This window comes from Apostichopus japonicus, chromosome 20 (assembly GCF_037975245.1).
Source record: "Apostichopus japonicus isolate 1M-3 chromosome 20, ASM3797524v1, whole genome shotgun sequence".
NCBI lineage: Eukaryota > Metazoa > Echinodermata > Holothuroidea > Aspidochirotida > Stichopodidae > Apostichopus > Apostichopus japonicus.
In genome coordinates, this window is record NC_092580.1 from 28,191,370 (window position 1) to 28,217,154 (window position 25,785).

Genomic DNA, 25,785 nt, shown 5'->3' on the forward strand with positions numbered 1-25,785 from the left:
CCGTGTTCAAAAAGATGGTTGGGGTTGACAAGAACAGGGATTTGGGTCAAAACGAGGATAAATCTTCCACTATTAAAAAATATATAAAAATGATATTTTCTTGGGAATAAAATCGTCTTGAAATCAGATGTCCAGATATTGCAGTTGTTGACAAATTGGATGGTAGTCTTGGGTAGGAGGTGACTTTGATCCTCAGTATGTGATGAAAGCAAGTAGGATTTAATAATATATTGTTGGAAAAATTGTAAAGATGCAAAAATATGAAAAAAACAACCATGAAAGAAAGAAAGGTGTATTTTGGTATTTGGTTTGTGCCTTTCATAATTTGAGTGGGAAAAAACAATAAAGTTCTAAAAAGCTGGCTTATAGGTCATCAGCATTGCCTCCAAATATGGTAGAAAATGAAATAAAATGTGCACTCCATATGAAATAAAGGAGCGCTCTAACTTGAGGCTGATATGATAGCATAAAAGCAAATTGCCCATCCTGTGATATTTAAATTGCTTAATTTATAACAGTCATCAATGTCTGAGAATTATTTAAGTACTTTTTCGCAAACTTTTATCAATTTCATGACAAGTTTTAAATTCTTTGAAGCTACCACTTTGTGGATGATTACTAAATATGTTTAAGAGCAGAAGGGGGATGTCGGGAGGGGGTAAGCATAGGGGCACAAAGGGGGCCCATACCCCATATGGACATGCAATCAGGCTCTTTGTTCGCACAGCCGTCTCTGGCTCCAGCTTGTGTCACTCGCATCACATGCCCCTCCCCCTTCCCCCTCAACCCCCCTCCCCAAATGTTGTTCTCATGTGGCTGTGCTGCTCTCCTCTGATCTAATCTACATACAAGTAGATCACCCATTCAGACAGATTTTTTTCAAATGAATTTGTAACTACTTTTGTTAGTAAAGTGGGACCTCGGTACACCTGTATTGGCACCTAATTTACCACAGTGTACCTATCTTTCTGGTGGAAGGGGGTTGGGGTGGGGGGGGGCTGGCTGCAAAATAAAACAATGAATTAACCCTCTCTGACTCTGTCAGTGGGTAAATGAATGTTTATATTAATAAACTTTCAATCGGTTGCATATCATATATTAAATCAATTGTCTGCCCAGAAACCTGAGGCAAAGTATCTCCATGAAATACCTGGGGGGATGTTTATATTTTATAAACAGGGGAATTGGCTTGGGTTTATGGAGTAGAATTTTCCAAATATGCTGGAAGACAAAGTATTATGTTTATTTAATTTGAAAAGGAATGTCCTGTTACCATGGAAACAAGCTAACAGTTTTCCAAGCATCATCATCATCAACTGTTGCATTCCCACAAAGCATAAATCAAGGTTAGGAAACTGGTTATAAACCAAATGATTTTTTTTTATCCTTTTTACACCCAAGTCACAGACATATTACTTATCAGCCAACATGTGGCTCTTAGCTTAAGTTTTAATTGCCTCACACACACACACATACACGCACACACACACACACATATAGTGTATAAGAACAAGAGTGACATATTTTGATACAATCGAACTTGTCACAAGTGAATAGTACAAAGCCCAAGAAACCCTCAAAGAAGTATTGAGTTTATATAATTATTGAGTATGTGTGTGTTGTTGTGTGTATAAACAATCAGCCTCATCTATTGATACTGTTTGGCATGTTCGGCATACCAGTAATTGTCGACATTCTACGGCCTGTTTTTTGTAAAGCTTTACCAACAGAATTTTAACTCTTGTTATAACTGTTTACCAAGTGTCGATATTTTAACAATGGCGGTGGTTCCTCAATGACGTCAGAAACATACCGTAGGGTACGTACTATTTTTAAATACAGAGAATCTTTTGTGGTAATGGCACACAAATGATGCCTGGCGGCGTGGGAAGATTTTTTTCCCTTTTATTAAATTTCAATCGTACATGTATACCAACTGTTTATTAATTAAATGGTTGTATTTATTGGTGAAGCTTGCACAGAAACCGCCCTCTTCTATTTTTGTCATTCAAAAGAGTACAATTAATGTAAGCGAGCTGCATACCGAATTCTGTTTTTTTTACCCCATTAAGATCAATAAGCCAATAAATGATGCCATTCAGTTCTACCAACTTTTTTTGGGTTTTTGTCGCACTGACACACGTTTTGATATAGGCTAGTCCTATGTGAGCGGTTGAACACTACAAGTCAAGGATCAATACATTATCTTCACTAGAGAGTGAAGCAAGTCTTCCAGGGCAAAGGTCAATTTCCTTCATGCAAGTATCAACTTAACTTAGAGAGACAGCCTGCGTTTAGCTCGTCAAAGATTAAATATAAATTTAAGGACTACTGGAAGTGTAATCTAATTTTGGTTCTGCATGTTATCGCTGACAATGTGTTGCTTCACCGAGGACGTTTACCTCCTCCTTCAGAAGGTACATTGCTAGGGGTGACGGTCATTCTTCGAATCTTCCAAGTTCCTCAAAGGCTTTTCTTTTTACTTCTCCATCTCCTGCCCAGAGAGGAGGAGGAAGCAGGTCTTTATCAAGAATCTAAATGATGTGGACAATGCTAACACTGATATTGCTAAGATTAGCTACAGTTTGGACAGACTGTGAATCCTCAAGGTGCTTAGCAACCAGAAACCGCCAAGCATACTTCAGCTGCACTGCATACTTCACATACACATCATTGATGTGAACCAACTGCTCGGCCGTCTTTGGTTCTTCATTGTCTGCATACGGGCTGTGTAGACAATTCATGTTTGTTTGTCAGTTACGAAAGACACTGCATACTTGGAATATGCATCAAGGTTGCTGGATATCACAAAAAGCCAACCATAAGGTTGTTTGGTGTTTGCGCTGCCAAATTCAAGTGCATGCTACTGTCAATGTCCGTTGCTATATACCCGTCAATTTCTTGATAGTAAAAGATATTTTATTTTTTTCAAGCAAATATGGACCATGTAAAGCAATATGTTACTTTTTAGCGGGTAAGCAAGTGTATGGGAATGACAGGGCCAGAGTTGGCAAATGAATGTGAAATGAGGATCTTATTCAAACCTTCATTTTAGCCATCTTGGGATATTAACAGGAATGTTCCAAAAAGGGCAAAGGTCTTGAAAGAAAGTGCAGAGGTGTTGTGATAGGTGGTTCATTGAACCAAGGCCCGTATTGAGCCAGCCTCCCCCACCCCCCCCCCCACCCCTCCCCACTCATATTGAACTGTCAGTCAAGTAAGGTCCTGAAGATAGCTAAGACACTACTTTGTGTTTACATGTATGGTCTGTGTGAAATGCAGTTTAGATGAAGTAAGGGCCGTTAAGGGCCCTAGTTCTCACTCTTGAACCAGGGCCCCTGAAACCCAAATTGCTAAGCCACTGAGAAAGTGGTAACACTACAACTTATATATCATTGTGAATTAAAATTCCCCCTATACTGCACTTTCTATTACAAAGTAAGAATAAACCAAAAGTGGTAAGGCATACCCACCTCCTTAACATATCCCCCTCCCCTGCCTCCCCTCCCCTGCCACATTCCCCACAACAGACATTCCTAACTCCTTACTTACTCAACACAATCTGATACTGCATGTTTGGATAACCATTTGGATAACCATTAGATGGTTAAATGATGCACATGTTGCAACAACTGCAACATACAGCATTGAAGGGATATTCTGATAGACTGAAGTCCATTGTTTAGTCAAATTACTATAATTTGTCTGCTACTTTATGTCAAAACTGTATCATTTTTAGCAATTTGTATCATGGTGATTTTTAGCATTTTAAATTTGGTGATTTATTTTAATTTTAATGCATCTGGCAATAGCAGTACTAGATAATAGTGATGTCGTCATGGCAATTCCAACTTAAAATGTCCTTGTGTTTCTTAGTGTACAAATAAATTAATTTATCCAACATAAAGGAAAATAATATTCTTAGTTTCTTACATATGAGTTGCATAGTGATCCAATTCTAAAATGCAGAGAACATTGACAAGTATGAAAAGCAAACTTCCCAAATGCATCACATTTCCAAGCCTAACTATGGAACAACTTTATATAAAGTAATGCTTAAGACCAGCACCTGCCATAATGACATTCCATCCAGACGATACTTAAGTCCACTTCCTGGACTTCTTAAAGAAATAATTCATCTGTTAACAATAATTTACATTGAACCAATATCTAGAGTTAGAAACAAGAAATTGTGATGGGAGTTTTCAACTAACAGTATCATAGAAATAACTTTTCTTTTTCATGTGTCACTTTACCTGTAATTGTTATATCCCTTTAAAACTATTGCAATGATTCTATACAATCAAAAGGAAAGAAGAAACAAATAAATATCACAAGATGATGAACATATTTTTCTTCAAGTTCCATTTCTGGATGTGATGTATTTTTAGCTTGTTTCATGAAGGATTACAATTAGCTGTACCTGTAATTAAGCTAGCTCATTTAAGACATAAAAACAATTCATTTTTTTTCAAAAAACACAAAACAAAGAAAAACGTAGTATATATGGTTTTGACTCTCTCGTATGTACAATATTTACACTTTTGTGTTCTTAATCCTATTTCTGGAATTTTTTTTTTTTTAAGAACAAAAACATGTGGAATTTTAATCTAATGGTTTAAACCATTAGAGAAAGTAAAATAAATACTGGCGTGATACCTCTCTTAACCAATCAAAATCCTCAAAAGTGACAGAAATTTTTAGCTCTCAAAACAAAATAAGACATTTTTAAAGTTTAAATATATGTGTATCTTTCTACATTTTGTTTTTAGGAATTTGAAACTTTTTAGGAATTTGAAGTTTTATGAAGAGGCAATAATCTGACGTGTTATATAATAGCCTCTAGTGTGATTGAGACGAACAAAAGTGATACACCATTCTCATGTTTAATAACAGTAGGAATATCAAACAAGGAAAGAGAAACTAAACATTCGTTAGTATACATGACATAAGTAACTGGAACTTTTGACATATATTCATGCAATTATTGCAACAATTTAACATGAAAAGGCAAATTAATTTCATCTTGTCAACTTTTGGTACAAATGCAGTTTGTACTCCTTTAAGGTCACTGTTTATGTTTGCTTGACATTTTAAGTCTAAAAACTTACACAAGTGAAGATTGCAATTTCTCAAACTGAGACTTTCTCTGAGATTTTGCATGAAATTATCATCCAACCTTTGGGCTACAAAGATGAACTAATGCAACCCTCATCATTGTCCCAGGCATCTTTTTCATATATTCAGATTTAGACATGCACATGATTTAAAATACCAATATAGCCAAGTCACAAGCTTTCTCAGTTACAATGGCTGTAAGGTGTTACCCTAATCTTTTTGAACAAGATAAATATATAATGCCAAATCTACCCTACTTTCTAACTCCCATAGCGCCCTCACTCCCACAGCACCCCCTCCCCATCCCCCTTCCTTTAGCCTGTGTGTGTCCACTTAGTACCTATAAGATACTCTCACTGATATTACTTCCATCTGCATCGGTCTAAATGTAGGTAAATTGAGTGCAGTAACATAACCTGGACAAAGGTAAGTGAATGACACAATACTGACTCTTTATTCCAACTAATGCATATTCATAGGATAATTAGTAGTCTTACAATTACTAACAAAGCACATCAACTATCACTTCAAGTGCTTCCTTTTCATGTGTTTCTTCGAATTTCATTCTCTACCAATCCGAGCATGTGAATCTCCTGTTAATAAAGATATAAAAAATTTAAAATTAAAAAGGGTACATGCAAACAAAATATTTGTTTTCACTTTATCACCTTTAAAGGGTGTGAAGACTTGCGCACAAAGAAACGTCTGATGGGTAATCTGAGTTTCGAATGAGGTGTAACAGAAGTGTTAGACACCACCATCGATCCCAGAAACTACACACACAGCTTGCTACCGTCGGTAATTAGACACTAGTGTACAGTCAGTACATACAGCTGGGGTCAATACCCACAGCACCGTATACAAACGATACAGCGATGGACATCTCAGGTCCAGTTAAAGATAACAAGGTATCACGTTTCATTACTGTCTGCATTTTGTAGCAACAATAAAAAAAACTTCACTTGCAAGCAATGGCCAGTTAACTTTTTCAGAGGGCAGCATGCGGTTTGGGGCGAGTCTTCAATGCCTTTAATAGATTGATAAAATTGGAAACCTATTACATACACCTTTTAATCCCCAAAACCATTTACTACACGCTGCCATTCACAGACAAGTCAATAAATTTTAATATCCAGATGGGGAAAAAACAAGTTTCCACATATGTATATAATATTTTTCTTAACATTTGGAAAAAAAACAAAGAAACAATGTTTTAAATTCTGCAATTAACAAAGCTTTAATACCAATTAAAATCCCTTCTAATTAAATGTCATTTCCATATTCACCCTATTTATACAAAAAGAAGGTAAGCCATCATAAGATCCAGAATATTAATTTACACAGAAACAACCTGTCACCATAAAAAAGCGAGACAAAAAAGAAAATATTTCTCTAGTTTAAGGATCCAATCCAGGAAATATAAAATAAGCAAACAAGGCATAAAAAATCTGAGAATATCAGAAATTTTTTGCAGTTTACACAGAGTGGCAAGATTATGTTCTCAATCTATAAAGTGACTTTTTTCCCCCTCCACTTTACATGTTTTCTTCCTCATAAATTAAACATTCGTTAATTTTCTACCGTTACTGATCTTTTCTGTACTATCCAGCTACAGTAGCAAATCATCAACAAAACTTTCATCACCAGCCAAAGAGTTTCTCAAGTTTCTTAGACTGACCGACATATTTAAGATTCTTTTTATTCGATATGTGCTGAAATTAATCCAATAAATTATCACACAATTAATTTTGATGAATATGCATGAATATCTCTACCGGATAAAGTGAATTGAACCTACGTCCTGCTGAGAATGAAAGCAAATATCAAATTTAAGATCATTTAATATTTATCAAAATTGATGATTATTCATTGTGAGCTGTAATTAAACCAACAAATTTTCACAATTAATATTACTGAATATTCATGACTGTGTTGCTATTGGATATGGTGAATCAGATTCTACTCCCTGGTGAGAATGAAAAAAAAAATATTCATCTGGTGAGAATGAAAAAAGCAATTATTTATCAAATACAAGATTGAACTGTATGATAAACTCCTTGAATCACTTTTAAGAATTGGCCCTCAAGTCTTTGTTCACCTCTCCACACACCCCACCCCCACTCCCGTCAGGCCCTCTATTCATTTATCACTGGCCAGATTTGTACCTTGAGCCAATAACCAAAGTGTATCAAGGTTTTATTCTGCTTTGAAAGCCTTCATGTCATACTGGATGTATTACTAGTCATATTTTGTTCAACACAAAGCAGAGACATTTATAGATAACCGATTCCCAAAGTAGGCTTTTGGAACATGATGGGAGCATTTCACAGATAAATAGCATGTCAATACTACACACAGTCAGGATAAAAAATAAAAAATTACAGAAACACTGTACAACACTCCATCATCTTCTGTACATTCAACAAGCAGCAACACTCAACAAATAGCTGTACTATTTATGAATATTCATTGACCAACATTCGTATTCATCAACAGTTTTCCATAACTCATGAAGAAACGAAAGATGTATGTTTAAAGACTTGCGAGGTGAGAGCAGCTGGAGAGGGCGTGTTTGGGGGCGATGCTGGGTTGGCCGTGGGGGCGCCCGGTTCCATCTCCGTCTTGATTCGACTCCATTTATCTCCCAGAGCCTTAGCGAAGTGATCGTCCACTGATCCTGAAATGGAGACGGGAGGGGATGTTGCGGGCAGGGAAGCAGAGGCCGGAGGGGTCAAGGGCATGACCTCGACAGGTGACCTCGAAGGACTGACCCCCAGAGGTTTCTCCTCTCGGTAATTCTGACCTAAGCTCCGTCTGAAATGTTCTTCGATCTCGTCGCAGACCTCTGCAAAGAAGGAAAAAAAAGGATTCTTGATCGAGGAAAATTTCAGATAGAGGTTGGGCTGAATTGAGGCGAGGGTTGAACTAAGGGGGGGGTCAGGGGGTTAGTTATTAAATATCAACATCAGAATGAAAATAAAGGAAACTTATATGGAAGATAATATGCAAAACATATTATGTTTTAATACTGACTGTTTCATGGATACGACCTGACCAGAAAGTTAAGTGACTAGCAACATGGTTTCCATTTAATTACTCTTGAAAGATGATTTTTAAGTGTTTAGCTGATAAGTAACAGCAGATTACAGAAAGGTACAGTAAGCATAAGTTTACATTGAGGTTTTGGTCAGCCACACATCCACTAACTACTTGACCATGGAAAAAAAATGCTTGTGCCTTCAATGTTAAGACGCCTTGTACGATAAAAATTAGTGGTTTTAGGCTTCCAGGAACATTCAAAAAAATTCCAGACACATTAAAAGAGATGCCATGTGCTATTTTGCATATATTTTTACTCTCAAAAGTTTATGTTTTGATGTTTTAACTTTAAAGGTACTATTGTAAATGTTGAATTTTATGCCTTCCACTCACAATAAACTGGTATGGAGCATAACATGTTGTTTATGCTGCCATCATGAATAATTGAATATTCATAAATACTGAGAAAATGTCTTAGTACTGATACATAGCATAACAACTTAGTATGCTGTAATTTTGACTGTTTTATGCATACTACCTAATTAGAAAGTTAAGTGAGGAATTAAAGTAAATACAGAAAAATATATTTTTGTGCAGACGACACTGATCTACTTCACAAGCTTGGCATTGTCCCATAACTGCCCTACCACCCCACTCCCCTCCCCATTCAGATGTATTTTTTTCAGATATTTACCTAACCAGTAAGGCACCCAAGGGTGATGCCATACTACTTGTTCATTGTCATTCATTAAAAAACAAGTAAATTGACAATATAACCAAATTTTGTTTCCATATTGCATGTTTTGTTCTTTCTTAACGTCATCCCTTTTTTATCGTTAGCACTAGATCACATATTGGCATAACATTGTACCCACTGACCATTTCAGGGATTTTGGTAATAGCACTTAAAGGTAGGCTGTATTGGCCCCAAATATGCTAGATATTCAAATATGGTCACTTTGGTCCAAATCCTAAAAACTGTTTTTATTACAACTTTCGAGGATATTTTCCACAATTAGACATTCAGTCATCTTGTGTGTTCCTTAAAAATGTCTGAGAACAATTTGGAGAGTAAAGACCTCCAGAAAAGTACTTTTTGAAAACTTCTAGCAATTATAGCATACTATAATTTGGGGCCTATACTGACTACCTTTAAAGTAACACCACAAAATACTCTTTTATCTCTGTGACACTGAGTATTGAACTATTGACTACAGACTATGTCATATCACTTTAAGAATCTGAATAAGGAAAAAATCTTTCATGGTGTCATAACTTTGCTGACATCATATCCTTTTACAAAAAGAAATACTTTTAAAGCCAGTTTCATGTCAAAAAGTCTGCTTTCTCTACTGAACACAATCCTGAATTATTAAAAACACCCCAGCAAGAAGGGGATGGATGGAGTTATCAAATAAAAGTCACTTGATGGAGCTGATACTAAAACAGAAGTGGCAGCTTTGCTCTCCAAGTTTAGCAACCTATCATTTCCAATTTCCTGCTGCTCACATTCCAACAAAATTCCCAGTCCATGTCTCTCTCTCTGAAAAAGGTCAAAATTCCTTCTTTCCATAGACGACTTGTTGTGTTATGATGCTTTTTTTTTCAAAATCCCACTTCCTGAATTAGATTATTCCACTTGTGGAGTTTTTTTTTTTTTGTGGAGTGACAGTACCAGTCCTACCACTAATCTTTTTGGTTAATGGTGGGGGGTCATGGGGGTCACACTAAGAATGTCAAGCATGCTAAGTTTTTATGCTTAAAATCTTCCAAGACTTCCAAGTCTTGGCAGGGTTAGTAATCCTAGTTTATGGTTAAAATAGAGGAGAAAGAAAGAGAGAGACTGTCTATCTGAAAACACACAGGGCAAGAAAGAGAGATCCATAAATAGTTGAAATACAGATACTACAGAAATATGGGGTTCCTATTTTCAAAACAAGTTCATATCACTTCCACAAAAGGAAAATAGTACTTATCCCTGGATATTCTAGAAAGACCATTTCTGGTCGGGTAGACTGACTGAGTTATTACTACATTTCCCATTGTCTCAAGTATTTTTTTTTTTTTTGCAATTGATTACTGGCAGGCTTTAAAATTACTTTTGTCCACAGCTGTTTTCTTGCCCTTGTGAATATTCAATACCTCACTGAGTATTACACAAGATTGGAATTAGAAAACTAGTATATGAAAATGACTGTTGGAAGACTACTGCAGCAAAACTCAACCTACAATTCGGTACTGATTTTCCAGCATTGCAACAGATTAGTAGCATATGAAACACTAATAATTAGCTGCTTGATAAATTCTTACAAAACGAGAAGCTGTCATAAAGTACCTGATGGTTTCCCAGCAGCAGCATCTACATGAAAGTTTTCCAGTCTAGAATTCCGTAATCCATTTCTCCGGTTTTCCCGGTCCACGTGGCCGTTCTCCCTCCCGTCTTGGTGGTGGTCCTTCGACGTAGAGGGGGCTTTGTTGATGACCGAGGGCCTGCTCTGCTGGCGCATGTCCAGGATGAAAGCAGGATGCATGGGAGGAGGAGGGGAACCGAGTGGAATGTGAGAGACGAGGCTGGAACTACTGGGAGGAGGAAATGCTGGGTTTAAGGATGGAATGCCCACAAATTCATTGGCTTCATGTCTCACTGTGCTGATGATACTGAAATGCAAATAAAAAAATTAAAAAATATTTGTCAAACCTTCTTTCCAAAAATTTAAATTTTGTTTCTCAGTTTGAAGTACTTTTTGGGAGGGTTTGAATAGATAGGCCTGCCAAATTATTACCTGGCAATGATGATGAGGGTTAAACATTCAACTATCTCACAGTGGGAGGGAAAGGTCTTATTAGTGGAAGTAAAATGCTTTGATGACATTAGTGTATTTGACTTTCATGTGGTGCAAGACTGGTGACCTTTAAACTTGAACCCTTACAGTAGACAGATCACCTCCTTCCCACAGCAACCTTCTGAACTTTCTAAAAAGTTAAATAACAAATTTACAAAATAAAAATCCCTTTTGTTCTCATTGAATCTCCAGGGGGTCCAACAACAAAAACAGACCTTTGTGTCTCTTGTACAATATAAAAGTAGTGTGGTATTCAAAGTATTTATTTCAGGTCAAATAAAGAGGCCTAGATCCCAACAGCTTATTTGTCTCCCTTGACACCCCAATTTTCTCTTCAAAATCCTGGGAACCAGGTCAGCCAATGTAAATTTAAGTGAATGGTGAATACTGATTAGTAAACAAAATCACAATGCAAACACATACCCTACTTTATAACTATCAAGTTGCACATCATATTAAGTAGTTAAAATTATTATATTTAGTAACTAGCAACATGATTTGCTTTTAATTACTCTTGAAAGATGATTTTCAAGTGTTTAACTGATAAGTAACAGCAGATTAAAGAATGTTGGCATTGTGAAAAGGGATAACATTCAGTCGCACATACATGTACAGTATGCTATATATGTTATTTGCATTGAGGGTTTGGTCAGCCACACATCCACTAACTACTGGACAATGGCAAAATAATGCTTGTGCCTTCAATGTTAAGACCCCTTGTACGTTAAAAATTAGAAACACTGTTAGTCTCCAGGAACATTAAAAAAGAGATTCCATACACATTGAAACAGATGCCAAGTGCTATCTTGCATATTAGTACTCTCACCATTTTGAAATTTGTTTTGAGCGTAAAAGTATTATTCTTAAATGTTGCCTTCCACTCAAAAATAAACAGGTATGAAGCATGAGATGTTATTTTACGCTGTCATCGTGAATAATTGAATATTCATATATATTGAGAAAATGTCTTAATACTGATACATAGCATAACAAGTACACCAAATCTTTCACAAAACGGACTCCCAATTTATGGGAATGTCAGAAAACTGTTCAGATCGAGTCTATATGTTTCATTTGGTATAGACTCTGCTGAGTCTGCTCAGCGACGCGATCAAGTCTCCCTTCATAAACTAGGAAAATGTTACGGTTGTTTTATGTTCCTCCCCTTTCTACATATGCTTCACAGAGGCCGGTGCAATCCCAGGAGGAATAAATAACACACAGGTGCAATGACAGGAACGAATCGTTCATAGCGTGACGAATAGTTAAGGGTCGACCCAGCGCATTTGGCAAAGAAAAGTTGGCAGATACGCCTTAACAAAGGCTACTTTAAGTAGAGCATATTACTGAATCAGAAATCCTGGAAAATGTTGATAATGTTAGTATTTTGACCTTTACAAGAATGCACACAAGTTAAATACAACAATGACAAGCTCAGTTGGCTATCTATATGATGGTACTATATTATTTAGAACTTTAAAAGGGCAAAAAAATTATGGCTTCAAAAAGACTTCATGACCTTTGCATTTGAAATGGCATTTTCATCCAAGAATACTGCAACCGACAATTGGCAAGGCTTCATCAATACAATGGCCTGAAAGGTCAAAGGGTAATTTGAAATTTGCCTCAAATATGCTAGAAAGGTCTAAATTGGTCACCTATTATCAAACTTTAACAGAAGTCTTTTTCAATCAGGAGTTTTTGTTACTAGAGAAGATATGGGCGAGTCTGAGAATGATAAAAGAACACAGGAAATGTAATTTAAGTTACCAATTTTTATAAAAAAAAAATTAAATATGTAACTTACGTCTGTGTGGCTGCACATTTGGTCGAGGATGCAACGGATGAGGTAGAGATGTCGTGGTGCAATGCCTGGGAGAGCTCCCGCCTCTCTGCGCTTCTTCTCTGTCTGTTGATCCTGGATGGAAGTTCCTTGGATGGACCACCAGAAAATGAGTCTTCTCTGTGGAAACCGACCTCTGTGCATGAAAATGAATTCAACAAGGAAAGACCTGTTTAGTGTATATATGCAAATGTATGCTTGCAAGTTGGGTTTAAATTTTTCAATTTGATATGTGATATTGAGTGTGGAGAGGAAAGAGGGGGAACTCAGTGATCATACCATCACTCTCAACCTTTTGAAGTGACGTCATTTCTCGCAGGCATCATTTCATTAAATCATTTCTCCTACATTTGGTGGGAACAAAAGCAGCATTGTTAAATTTGTCACATTGTTTACAATAACACATACTGTAATGTATAAATAACACTTTGCAATAATGAATTTGCTCTAAAGTAACAATTGATACTATAAGGTCAATCTCAAATTTAGAAAATCATAAATCTCCCCCCCCCCCCCCCCCAAGCTTTGGAAATACCAAACATTTCAAGAAAGGAACACCCCCAAATTTTGACAATTAATGCATATCACCAAATTTTACTTTCATTGTTTGAAAATAAAATTTGGCAAAGATATTACAATGACTGTATCTGATTGGTAGCTGAGGCATTAATCTTTCGCAGACAAATACAAGTCGGTAAAGAAATAAATTCATTTCAGATGAGCGCCAATATAAGCCAGTACGTCATATTTAAATATGAGAAGATCATTGTATTGACCTACCATACATTGTTTACATATAAATGTCAAACTATAAACTAGCGATCATGATATGAATAGAAGACGATAAATTCAAAACAACTTTAACCAAGTTACTATTCACTCTCCTGAATTACAGATGTTGATACTCATACTTTACAACTTGAGATAAAAAAAAAAAGTAAATTTGGCCTGATCATTTCACCACCTACAGCGAGCAGACAATTAAGTGTCTCGTGGTGAGCATCTAGGCAGCCCAACAGTTCTTCAAACCTCATCATGAAATCATATTCGGCCAAACTCTCACCTGAATAGAATGGAAGACGGGGGTCCAAACGGAACCCAAAGAGTTGATGGTACGCGAGCGTCATATCAGAGCCAAAAACAACCAGTTCAAATAAAAGCACAATCCTCCAAGGATATGTGGAAGCTCCCAAAATGGCAGTCAAACTTAACACAGTATATTCTATCGCTGATCGATATTTGCTTTATTGGTATTATAATAATAATATCTATAATTGTTTAACATTCCATACAATCCTCTAGTGGTTTTATGGTTTATGATTCCTCGCTCAGCCAACTATCCTTGAACATGATGCCATTCGAAAGAAACACATACTCCCATCCCTCATAAAAAATCCACTTTCTTAAAAGTTTCAAAATTTGTGAAGAAGATATCCTGAAGAATATCCACTTTCAGGATGCTTCTAACAAAAGACCTGTAGATGCGATGCTGATCAAATATTATAATAAGGTACAAAGAAAGTCAGTCTTATGAGTTGATCTGATAACAACAACCACACAACAAGCTTGGAGAGCTGGATAGGGATTGAAACTCTTTCAATGAATGCCTGACCTTACAGCACCAAAGTAATAGTACTACTAACTGTATGAAAATCAACACAACAGCATTCTGTCCAACACACAACATGGTAAGGTGTGCTTGGCATTCGATATGATGAGTGGAGCTCTTTTCAAATTCCAATGAATGAAACCTGTGTGTGTGTGTATATAACACAAGAATATCCAAACAGTACCAGCACTGAACTGAACTCTGTTTTCGTATGTAATAACGTAATAGATATCATAGGGTCAGGATGGTGATGATACATATGCAATGCCAACAAACATTTGACCAATACAGACTCTTTTTAAAAATCAGACCTACCCTATTACCCATGACAACTTGTTGCTGATTGGTTGTGTATCAAATACCTCTGTGTAGAGTATTATAATCTACACCCACCCACAACAACAGTGTATTTTCAGTTTGCTGTTGGTGAGGTGGTCTTGGAGTTATCTCAAGAATGCTGGAAATGCTAGATGGATCACAAGGTTGAGGTGGTGGAGACAAACCACACAAACCAAGAAGAAATAGAACAAAGCCAGTGATCCAGCAATAAGAAGTACTAAGCAGATATTATTGTGTTCTGTGTTGGCTTGTACAGTAGATAGTGTAAATTGCCTTAGAATCAGCTCATAAGTCCCAATCACTAGAATAGGGCATTGCAGGTTCCTTAGCTTGACAACTCAAAATTTAGTGCTAGAGCAAATCATGAGTGACAAATACTGATAGGAAAGTATTTGGAAAAAGGAATGTTGCAGATCAAATCAAATGTTTTTAACTGCTCATTCATTAAACCTCATTCTGTGAAAAATTCTAGGATACCGTCCTAGTTTGATCATTTGCAATTTTTCTGAGAGCAATATTCCTCGATAAGTCTGGTTAAAACTTAACAGAATATGTTGCCAGGTGCATTAATCTTTAACAACTCTGCATGGAAGCCTCAGCCGGTGACTATGTCAATGCATATCACGCAGTCAAGTTGATGGTTAATTTACTGAAATACAAATATATTAATTTCAGTCTAATACCTCCTTATAACATGTACAACAAAGTACTGTTTGTTTCATTTTCCTGGTTATTGAAGAAAAGAAGTTACTCGGCAAATACTGTTAATCACTAAATATCGCAAAATGATTGGTAATAAATTAGGTCAACATACATTGAAAGAGGAACTCCCTTCTTTTTTTTTTTTGGCATTCCACCTTGACAACAGTTCCATTCTGCATATTCTGTAGTAAATCCCATAACAATACGGTTCATTGCATTGTCTAGTCTTGTTTCATTTCACACGAGAAGACAAAAATGGAAACACAAAACATTGGAAAATCCCAAAAAATTGCATTTATAAAGAAGTGATTCATTATATATACTAATATAGTACTATGGGAAAGTATAGTCTCTTACCAGAAAAATTTTGTAGAATCAGAATAAAATCATCAAAAAATTGTCTATTCACAAAATTTCCAGCTAGAATTGGGATATTGCAAGCACAACAAGATACTGTACTAAAGGTGTCTAGTGAAATTAAGGAAACACTTACCTACAATTTAATCACCACCCAACCCCCCATCCCCACCACCTCCTCCTCCCCACATCTTTTTGGCCCCTAGGGATCAATAATTCTTTCTTTCATATTTTAAAACGAACCGTGCTATGGAGCAATATTCACAACAACATGTAACATCTTTAAATATGTAAAACAATTAGCTCTTTCCCAGAAATAAGGACCAATCATATTATTTGAAAGAACATCTTCAAAATGGCTGCCTAGAAGTTGGATGCAACATTTTTAATATGTTCCATAGTTTTCTATGTACAATTTAGTAACTCCTTATGAATATACATAGCCTAATAAGCAGATCACAATGCAAGCACTCAAAAATCAATATGATACACTGACAATATTATTATGATACATATAAACCAAGGAAAACCACAACAGAAAAAATATCAACCATGACAAATTGAAAGCCTGAGCCTTATCAATATGAATGTATGAAATTGAAGAATAGAAGCTTTCAAGTACAATGTCTTTAACTCAAAAGAGAAAAAGAGATGTTCAGAATAGATATCGATTCTGCACATCTTGTTAATGGGAATTAAAGAACAAACTGGCTTGCATGGTTTTCTATATATTCCTTTGAGAAAATAAGAGAATTTTAGTCATAACAGAATGAGTCATTGGTGGTAAAAAAAAAACTCCATTCACATGTCACTTAGATCTGTTCGTTTAGACAGTAAGTCATATTTGGGAGAATGTGCTACAGAATAACCTACTGTATCCAACTCTGGCTTTTAGGGATTTACTTGGATAAATTTATGATGAGCACCATTCTATAAATATACTAAAATCCAACAAAAGTGTCGTTCATTTAGTTTGACTACTTAGGCTGACTTTCATTCTATAGAAATTGTCAATTTGCAGTCTTTTCAAATGACTTTTAAGTAAACACTAAAGTTGAAAAGCATTTCGGGGATGAACTATTAAAACCTGACTGAAAATAATTAATTTCTACTTTTTCTAACTACTGTAATAACTTTCACCTGGCTGGTGAAGAAATCTGTGTCGAGATATATGGATGATGCATTCTTGTCATATATACTATTGACCTTTGGGGATGTCGTGAAAGGATGAAGGTGGGCAGCGGGGCAGTATCTGGGAGGGTCAAAGTGAACTTGTAACAGATGCACTCACATTATAACCCCTGTTTTGTTTCAATTTGTAATAAATACATTTTAATCTACCAACTGGAATAAGGCAACGGGAGGAATGTGCACTCCTTCAATTCTTTCCTCTTCAATGCCTCCCCCCACTGCCTCCTGCCCCCCCCTCCATCCCCCTCCACTCATGACTTGTGGGAAGGTGAAAAGAGAGACAAAACAACTTAGGGGCAAATGATTATGACACCACAGGATGCAGATTTATAGTTGAACCTCCCTCTATTATAGAGGGCGCCAGTTTAAAATTTTAAATGTGTTCCAATTTTTTTGGGCTGTTTATAAAATCCAAAAACTCCTTTAAATTTTCATCTGCAGAGGATTTTTCTAGTACTATCTACAAACAGCCCTGATGGTAGTAAGGTTTTCGGGACCAGGGGTTATGTTTTTACAGAAATTGGTTCGAAATGTCTGGTGGAACCAGGTACAGGTATATGCAGACAAGAATTGGTTGCATTTATGGTTTACAGTTGTTACTGTTTATTATTTGGTTAAAATATAATGGATTCCAAGAGTGGGTTGATTGCAAATTTGCTACTTGACAGGTTAGCTTCTGTTCAGCATTCTTCTTGCACTAATTGCACGCCATTGTTAACTATTGTACTATATCTGATTCAGTCTCAATGTAAACAGAGATCTTTAATAATCCACACAGCTATAGATGTATGAATTCACTCACACACTACACATTCACCACGACTAACACGCATAATGAGCTCTATAGCGGATGCTTTTTTAGACTTTGAACTTGGTCACAACACTAAGGCCTCAAATACACTTCACAGTTCAACAGTGTTATATGAAAATATGCTTTGTTGTGGTATTTTGGGAACAAGCATGCTTACTTTTTTGTCTAAAAAAAATGTATATATTTAATTAGATTTCTTTAAGTAGGGATGTTTGGAATGGACTATGGAAGATTTTAAGAACCTAACATTTGATATTATGATCTTGAAACATGATATGCTCATATGTCATCATACGTAATACTTTAGTTTAGATTCTTTTTTTCGATTAGGAGCATGCAACCTCAAACTTCAACATCCCTGGGCAAGCTAAAGGGCTGCTTGTATGCATACTGTACAAGCATCTAATATCCAATGTCTGTTAAAACCAGAAAACTTAAAGAGTCTTTGCAGTGCTTTGCCTTGAAATATTTCTCCAAATTACCTGATTGATTGAAGAACTGTTGGTTAAATTTGTCCACAAATAAAGTTAGATCCAAAATTTCTGAGATTTCTAGTTTTTGCTACTTTTGACCTCAAATAAACAGAAAAGCTCTCACCAAAGCTATTGCACAGCAGCTAGTACTCATAATGGGGCACATATATCACACACATACATGTCATGTAGGCATATATATACATCATAAACATGTCAAACCATCACTGAATAATATTTTTTTGCCTTCAACAGGGAATCAAACCTTTTTTTTATTTCTTATTTGTGCATATATAATTAGTATACCTTCTTCTTAAATGGAACTGTATTTTTATTTTTAGCAGGTGGTTATTCTACATATCCATTTTAGTGATGTGATGTACTTCAATTTTTGTTTTAACGCTATGCTTCATCTTACCTACCTCTTGTAGGAAGAATGTTAAAATTGTACCAATTTTTGTGAGGTAGATAGAGCAGAATACACACAGATGAGATACATGTGTCAAGCACAATGTTTATATCCATCTGTAGTTTCCAAGTTCACTACATACCGTGCCATCTATACAGGCAACGCCCACTTCTTCTTCCTCACCAATCTATCTTATCTACAAAATTGATATTATATATCCATATCGCACCACAAATGAACACTTCCAGTGTCTGGTCGATGCCCTTATCACTTCATACTACCAAGCATTAACTGGCTAAAAGAATGCTTCAAATAGCATGTTTCTTTTGGTTTTTTTAATCTCTTAGGTATTGTAGATATCCTCTCATTCAATTAGAAAATGACAGCTTATTTTATGTAAACAAAGAAGCCTTCTAATCTTAATTTAAATTCAGCTCAGTAACTAATTTGACCTTCCTGTCCCCTCACATCCATATTAACATGCATTTCCTCTCTGTCAATACAAACCCGCCCGACCTCTACGAGTCTTAGCTTCCACCTAATGCAACTGACGTCCTGTATAAAGTGTTTTTCATTTTCGAGATTTATGTACGGTAAGATAAACGACAGCAACTGAAATAGATAACATACTGTGCACAGTCATGAGCGACCACTGGATTTTATGTGGTGGGGGGGAGGGGTAAAAGACAGGGTGGTAAATCCACCTTTAGTACCACATGCATGTCCTGAAGGAGGTGCATAACATGAAGGGGAGGAGAGTATATTTGTAATACACATTTATGGCCCTCAAGTCACATTCAAGCAGCAATGGTGACATGTTAGGGTGAACAGTAGTGCCATTTTTGCTGAATGTGTTGCTATCAAAGCTTCAGTAATAATGTGGACATTGTACCAAATTTGGAAAGGCAGAAAACTATAATATTATGTAAACAGAAGAGCAACAAACAACATTAATGCAACTTATCAAAGATATGCCCAGAAATTTAGCCAGGGATGGAAACTAGGGCAAGGTGAAATGTGGTGATATATACTGTATGCAAAATTGTTGTAATTTTATGAATGGTATACATGTACAAAACCTTGGACAAATACTGAATGTTTATTTCAATTTCAAGACAAAGTTTTACAACCCTTTCCTACATGGAGTTCAGTTTTGTCAGGTTTGTATTGCAAAGAAAGTTCCAAGTACAATAAGTATAAGTAATTCCTCTTTTGCTCTGGCTTAAGAAAATATCTAGGTGTTAAACTGATCTTTATACTGCTGCCAAAGGGAATTTACCATACACTACATAAACACATAATGCAACAAACAACATATGCATAGATGGGAATACTATGCAGTATATATGTTGCATTTTATATAAATTGTAAAAGATGGCTGTATATTTTACAGTAATTTTCCCTTAGGTTTGGTTTATGGACTTTAAATCAGTATGTGACCATATGATGAAAACAGGGTTTGAACTAACAATAACATTTTGAGGTAAGCAACTCCATTGTTATGTGTAACTTCATTGGGAAGGACAAAAGAACAGGTGGTTGGTGAATAAGTTCTCTTGAGTATACAAACCTTTCTGTCCAGCCAACACTTAATTATTGTGCATAGTGAACAGAGAACACAATAAGACCATTTCGTACAGTTGCAGATTGCATTCATTAGTAAAGTTGTTAGGCTTATTTCCATAGTGCCAATGCATAATTACAAATTCATGTACCGTCACAGCCAAATTGTAATCTTCGCCTTCTGCTAGAATGACGAAATTTTCCATTAAGCACTTACCATTCTTCTCGTCGGTTTCAACAGCAGAAGCTGCCCGCGAGAGAACATCTAACGGAGTCTCCATTTTTTATCAGTTAGTAAAATAGTTCGGTTGGCAAGCAGGCAAGCAGTAGCGCTCTCTTCACAACGTTATTAGACCTAACGGTGAAAACTAACAACAAAGACACTGCACAGCCCTCGAATCGACCACTAATAGCAGTTGTTTTTCCACTCCAAATTTGTCAAAAAATCTCATAATTTGTGATTTTTGGTGATCTTGTTTCCCATACTCCGCAAGTTTATCTTTAGCAAGGAATTTGGCTGAAATATTACTGTCTAGTGAATAAAGTATCTGAAAATTACACATGTATATCGTCAGTGTGTTGTTTGCGTGCCTAATTTTACGCCGCATGAATCAAACAAGTTGATAGAAAATATGCCTGGAATGGAGGAATGTGTTGTGGAAGACTTCATATTCTGTAGGGGTAAATAAACTTTTACGGTTTTCGTCTTATCTTTGTATCAATACAAATGACATTGTAAATACTATTTTGTCTATTAAAAGTAAAAGTTTATTTGAAAAATATGTTATGGAATAATCAAAAGAAATATAGCACTTTGAAAAAACGTGTTACCAATGTTTACCCCGTGCATAAAATGGCTGCTCCCCACTGAGAAATTCCTGAGGTAGTAAGGAATGTGCTCGACCCATGACATTCCATCTGTGTAGATAACAACCTGTGCAAGTCAAACCCTCTGCACTCTACCTGTGGAATTCGGACCTTTCCATAGCCAAATTCAGATTAAGAACCATGGTTGCTTAATCCTCCATTTCTGTTGACACAAGTTGGTACAAAGACCATATATATCCACCAGTATTGTCAAATACCTAGACATATTAAAATAGATGTGCCAGTTATAGTTCATAGTACTAATTCAGTAGTATTGTAATTTGTACGGGATCCGCCCAAGGAGATTGAATGGTATTTTTTTTTATTGATTACCACAACAGAAATATTTGCACGCAGTGCATATCCCCCATAGGAAAGCGTAGCGTGGTAAACGTTTGCTGAAATCTTAGCACCGTCAGGTTTTGGGAATCGATACATAGTTTGCATGTTTTCATACCAATATAGGACTATAGTCCATGGTAAACAAGTCGAACTGAAAGAAGTCAGTTCCGGAGCCAAGTAGCTGTTTTCCGAGGCTCAGCCATTTATTGTCAGGTACGTTGGCCTAGGGTCCAACGTCGATGACCTTGGCGACGAAGCACGTCGTCTATTATATGACGTTGCCAAAGTTTACAGAGGAAATTGGGGACCGTACCAAGTTTTAGTGATTCGAGGGAGAAGAGCCTTTATACCGTATATTAATCTTGTGGTACTTTACAGGACTGAAAATATTAGTCTTGATAAGTGATAGGACAAGTTGCAAAGACATACACAATTTAAATATGTTAAATATCTGGAATGCTACTTTAAGGTCAATATAACGATGACTTCCGCTTCTCAGTCCAGCCTAAGTGTTTATGTTAATGTTTTATGAGGCAACTACAAAAATGTTTATAACATAGGTCTTATATATATATATATTCATATAATTTTGTGATATATCTGAGGAACTTTACATAATGTGCATTATACTACATGGTTCAATCACTCTAAACTGATGCACCTAAGCTCAAATCTTACAGGTGTTTTAGAAATGCAACTTAGACTGATAGAAGTTGGTTTTGATCGACTACAACAATATCGAATTTAAAATTCGTGCCTTCAAAGTCATCCTCAGTCATTTTCCCTTTTAGTCATCTTCCCCTGTTGGTCCGTTTTTCCTTCACATAATGTTTTTCGCCCTCATAGCACCTCAATCCCTCAAGTGTATTTCACGGTAAATTCCGTTCTGAATATTGTCTTTGCTCTCAAAATGACTGCACCCCTTCCCCTTAGACTCCGTCACCGTGGGTTAGGACTGTACCTATATAAAGTGACAAATAAAACAGTTAAAAAAGATGGATGATTATGCAGGGATCGCAACCTTTGACCTTTCTTCATGGTTAAGACATTATGTTAATCATTCTTACGTACAGTTTTTATTCCCATTCTACTCTCTGGGATATGGTGCGGGTTATTCTCACGGGAAGCGTAAATATACCAGTTTCAATATATTTACGGGACGTGCCTCAATTTCTTTCTTTTTTGCATAAAATTAAGTTCTTAATTGTTGTACGCATGGGCGTCAACAGGTGGGGGACGGGGGGGGGGGACATGTCCCCCCACTTTCAAAAGTGGAGGGGATATCATATCATTTGTCCCCCCCCCCCCCCACTTTTCAGAGCAGTTATTAAAAAAATCACATGCATATGCGCGATTTTCTATCACAATTGCTGAGCTGATTCAAGTAGAATCTAACTTAAGAATCATTATCAATAAATTGCACTGGAAATTAGAACAGTGCTTGGCCCTTTATCCCCCTTCCTCCGATATTCACCCTCCCTGCTTCGTCCGAGACCTCTGATAAAAGAAGTTGTGCGATGTTTGAACGATGTTTTAGAGTGTTTTGTGGAAGCACCCCTTCTCGCCAGAAATGGAATTCCACTTGCCCTACACTGTGAATCAGAGAAAACGACGCATTTCAACTTGAAAACAAGTCGAAGACCCCACCAGGAAGGTAATATCATATATTTTAGGCCCTACAGACAGTATTCTGCCTGTATGCAGGGTATTATATGATACCAAACTACCGAAAATATTTCGTTTGAGATGGACGCTGTGTAATTCGTTTCCCTTGGTGTCAGAACGGCATCTTTCTACCAGTACTTTCTGTCGGAATTTAGTTTTGTGAGACAAAATTTCTCCTCACAGATCTGGTTCTGATGTAACTAAAAACGACTCAGGAAGGCCGACTCCTGCGATCTAGGGGGTCTTATGTACCCAAAATTTTCTGGTACGCTACGCGCCAACCAATGGTGGCGCTCCGCTTAGATAGTATAGTGTCTCCCCCCCCCCCCCCCCACTTTCTGAAACCTGATGACGCCCATGGTTGTACGTGGCATTATTAATAAGGAAAATAGACTCGGATACATATTACTTGTTTTAAGATCAACATGCATGTATTGCTCATCGAAATTGAGCGTAATTATGATAACCGCTTTACAGATTTTAAGAGTACTCGACCTATTCTGACCCTTCCTCATTATTGTAACAGCTGGAGGACGGTTTAATTAAACAATAAAGGTGTAATTAGAAGAACAAATATTCATGAGGAGTCGAAGTAAATTGCTTGATGAACTTTCAGCATGGGTAACGGGCCATTATTTGACAGTCTACCGTATTTGGTGGAATGGGGACGGATTTGGGGAGAATACTGATGACATTCATATAGATTGTGTCAAACGTATCAAAACAGCTTCCACGTTATTTTTTGTTTGGGGGGGGGGGCGGGGGGTTCTTATATGGGAATTCTACCAAGAATTCTGGTTTGTATTAACGTTAAGAGGTACAATTAGGTAACACAGTACACAAGTAGATATATAATAGCTCGATAATTTATCCAATTGTGAGTCAATTTTTGGCCACTTGAAAGTCTAAAAGTGCGCATGTCTCGTCTTCGCAGATCGAGAGATTCACTGAAATGCCCATACAGAGTGTCCATAAGGTGCAATGCTACCTTCACAGAGTACCATTTCCCTTGCCCCTAACATGAAATGAGCAGAGTCACGCAGGGGCGCAACCAACACTTTGGTAATGGTGACGGTAGGGGAAGCTGGGGGATGGAATAAACTTTTATGCAGTCTCGAGGCAGGAGTTCGAAGGATAGAGGGCCCCCTTCTCTGAGGAAGTATTTCAAATGGAGAGTGCTAAGATGCAAAATGGTGCTAATAATATTTGCAACTTTGGAACAATTTTGCATTGAGGACATTGTTGCCGTCACTGCGGAGGGGTCTAAGAGGAAGGTTTTTTTGAGCAAAGTTTAATAATTGGAGAGTGCTTAGAATTAGTATAGTGCTATATTTTGCCATTTTGATTAATGTTCAATAATTTTCAACTGCTATGTCGTTCTAGGGAAGGGTTTCCGCTCCCTTTAAGAAATTCTTGTAAATTGGAGGATGTCTAGATTGAAAATAATATTATATTTTGCAACTTTTGCAACGTGGCATATATTTATATGCTGGGCACTGGGATTTTTGGTGTAATAATATTCTGTCTGTCGGGGGAGGGGATATCCCCTTCATTTAATTCTGCCCCCCCCCCCTCCTCCTACTCTTTCTCCTCTCGTCAAGAAGAAAACGTGGTTTGATATTATATACCTACGACCGGCTCATTGACGTTAATTATATTATATAGATGTATTAAGCAATCTATGACGATATACTGAAACAGCGCCATCAGTTAACATACACGGTCGCAGAATCTTAGTGTTTAGTGTAGTAGAAAAAAATGATCGGGAGGGACACTCAAGTCCCCATCAAGGACCCTATAGGAGAGGGAAAAACTGAAGAAACAAACACTCAGACCTCATTACAATGCTTAAAGTGCTTGTCCAAAGCATTCTTAAACCCATTGACACTACTTGCAAGTACAACTTTCTCAGGCAAACCGTTCCACTCATTCACAACCCTATTAGAAAAAAAGTCATGCCGAACATTAATCCTACTTTGTGACTTTTGGAGTTTAAGACAATGACGTCTAGTACAACTACTATTAGCAAACATGAAAAAGTCGGTAAAGGATAAATTGTCAAAACCATCAACAATCTTGAAAACCTGAATCAAGTCCCCACGTAACCTCCTAAGCTCAAGTGTAGTGAGTTTCAACAGTTGTAACCGCCTATAATAAGGAACACTCTTTTAAGGAACTAATCATCCTAGTAGCCCTCCTCTGGACCTTTTCAAGTACTTTCTTATTCTTAGCAAAATATGTGTTCCAAGCCTGCGCAGCATACTCCAGATGAGGCCTAACCAACTGCTTATAAAGCCTAACTACGATGTCCTCTTTCAGAAAACTGAAGTTCCTCTTGATCATACCTAAAACCCTATTACCTCTTTTAGCAGCTTCAAGATAATGTTTAGAAGGTTGCAGAGATGAGTCAATGTAGATACCTAGGTCTCTTTCAACAGAGACATCCTGTAACTCCACACCACTAAGATTGTAGGTATACTTTTGGTTACTACTACCAATGTGCATTACCTTGCATTTATCAATATTAAAAAGCATTTGCCATCCCTGAGACCAGGAAAAACCTTATCCAAATCCGGATAAGGTTTTTTTTATATCTGGCTCTGCACAGTTGTAC

At 36.8% G+C, this 25,785-nt stretch overlaps 1 protein-coding gene across 3 annotated transcripts; it reads right to left on the reverse strand.

Moving 5' to 3' along the window:
- Nucleotides 1–4,348: 4,348 nt before the first annotated feature.
- On the reverse strand, nt 4,349–21,273 carry LOC139961505 (uncharacterized). 3 transcript variants are annotated; one of them, XM_071960706.1, is made up of 4 exons: nt 21,139–21,273; nt 12,808–12,979; nt 10,493–10,815; nt 4,349–7,963 (listed from the first exon to the last, which is right to left on the reverse strand). In XM_071960706.1, the coding sequence occupies exons 1-4, from the start codon at nt 21,203–21,205 to the stop codon at nt 7,626–7,628; spliced, it is 900 nt and encodes a 299-aa protein (XP_071816807.1). In that variant the 5' UTR covers nt 21,206–21,273; the 3' UTR covers nt 4,349–7,625. The 3 variants fall into 3 exon arrangements, with proteins under 3 accessions (XP_071816807.1, XP_071816809.1, XP_071816808.1); XM_071960708.1 differs by lacking the exon at nt 21,139–21,273 and adding an exon at nt 20,515–20,912; XM_071960707.1 differs by lacking the exon at nt 21,139–21,273 and adding an exon at nt 13,907–14,709.
- Nucleotides 21,274–25,785: the final 4,512 nt, after the last annotated feature.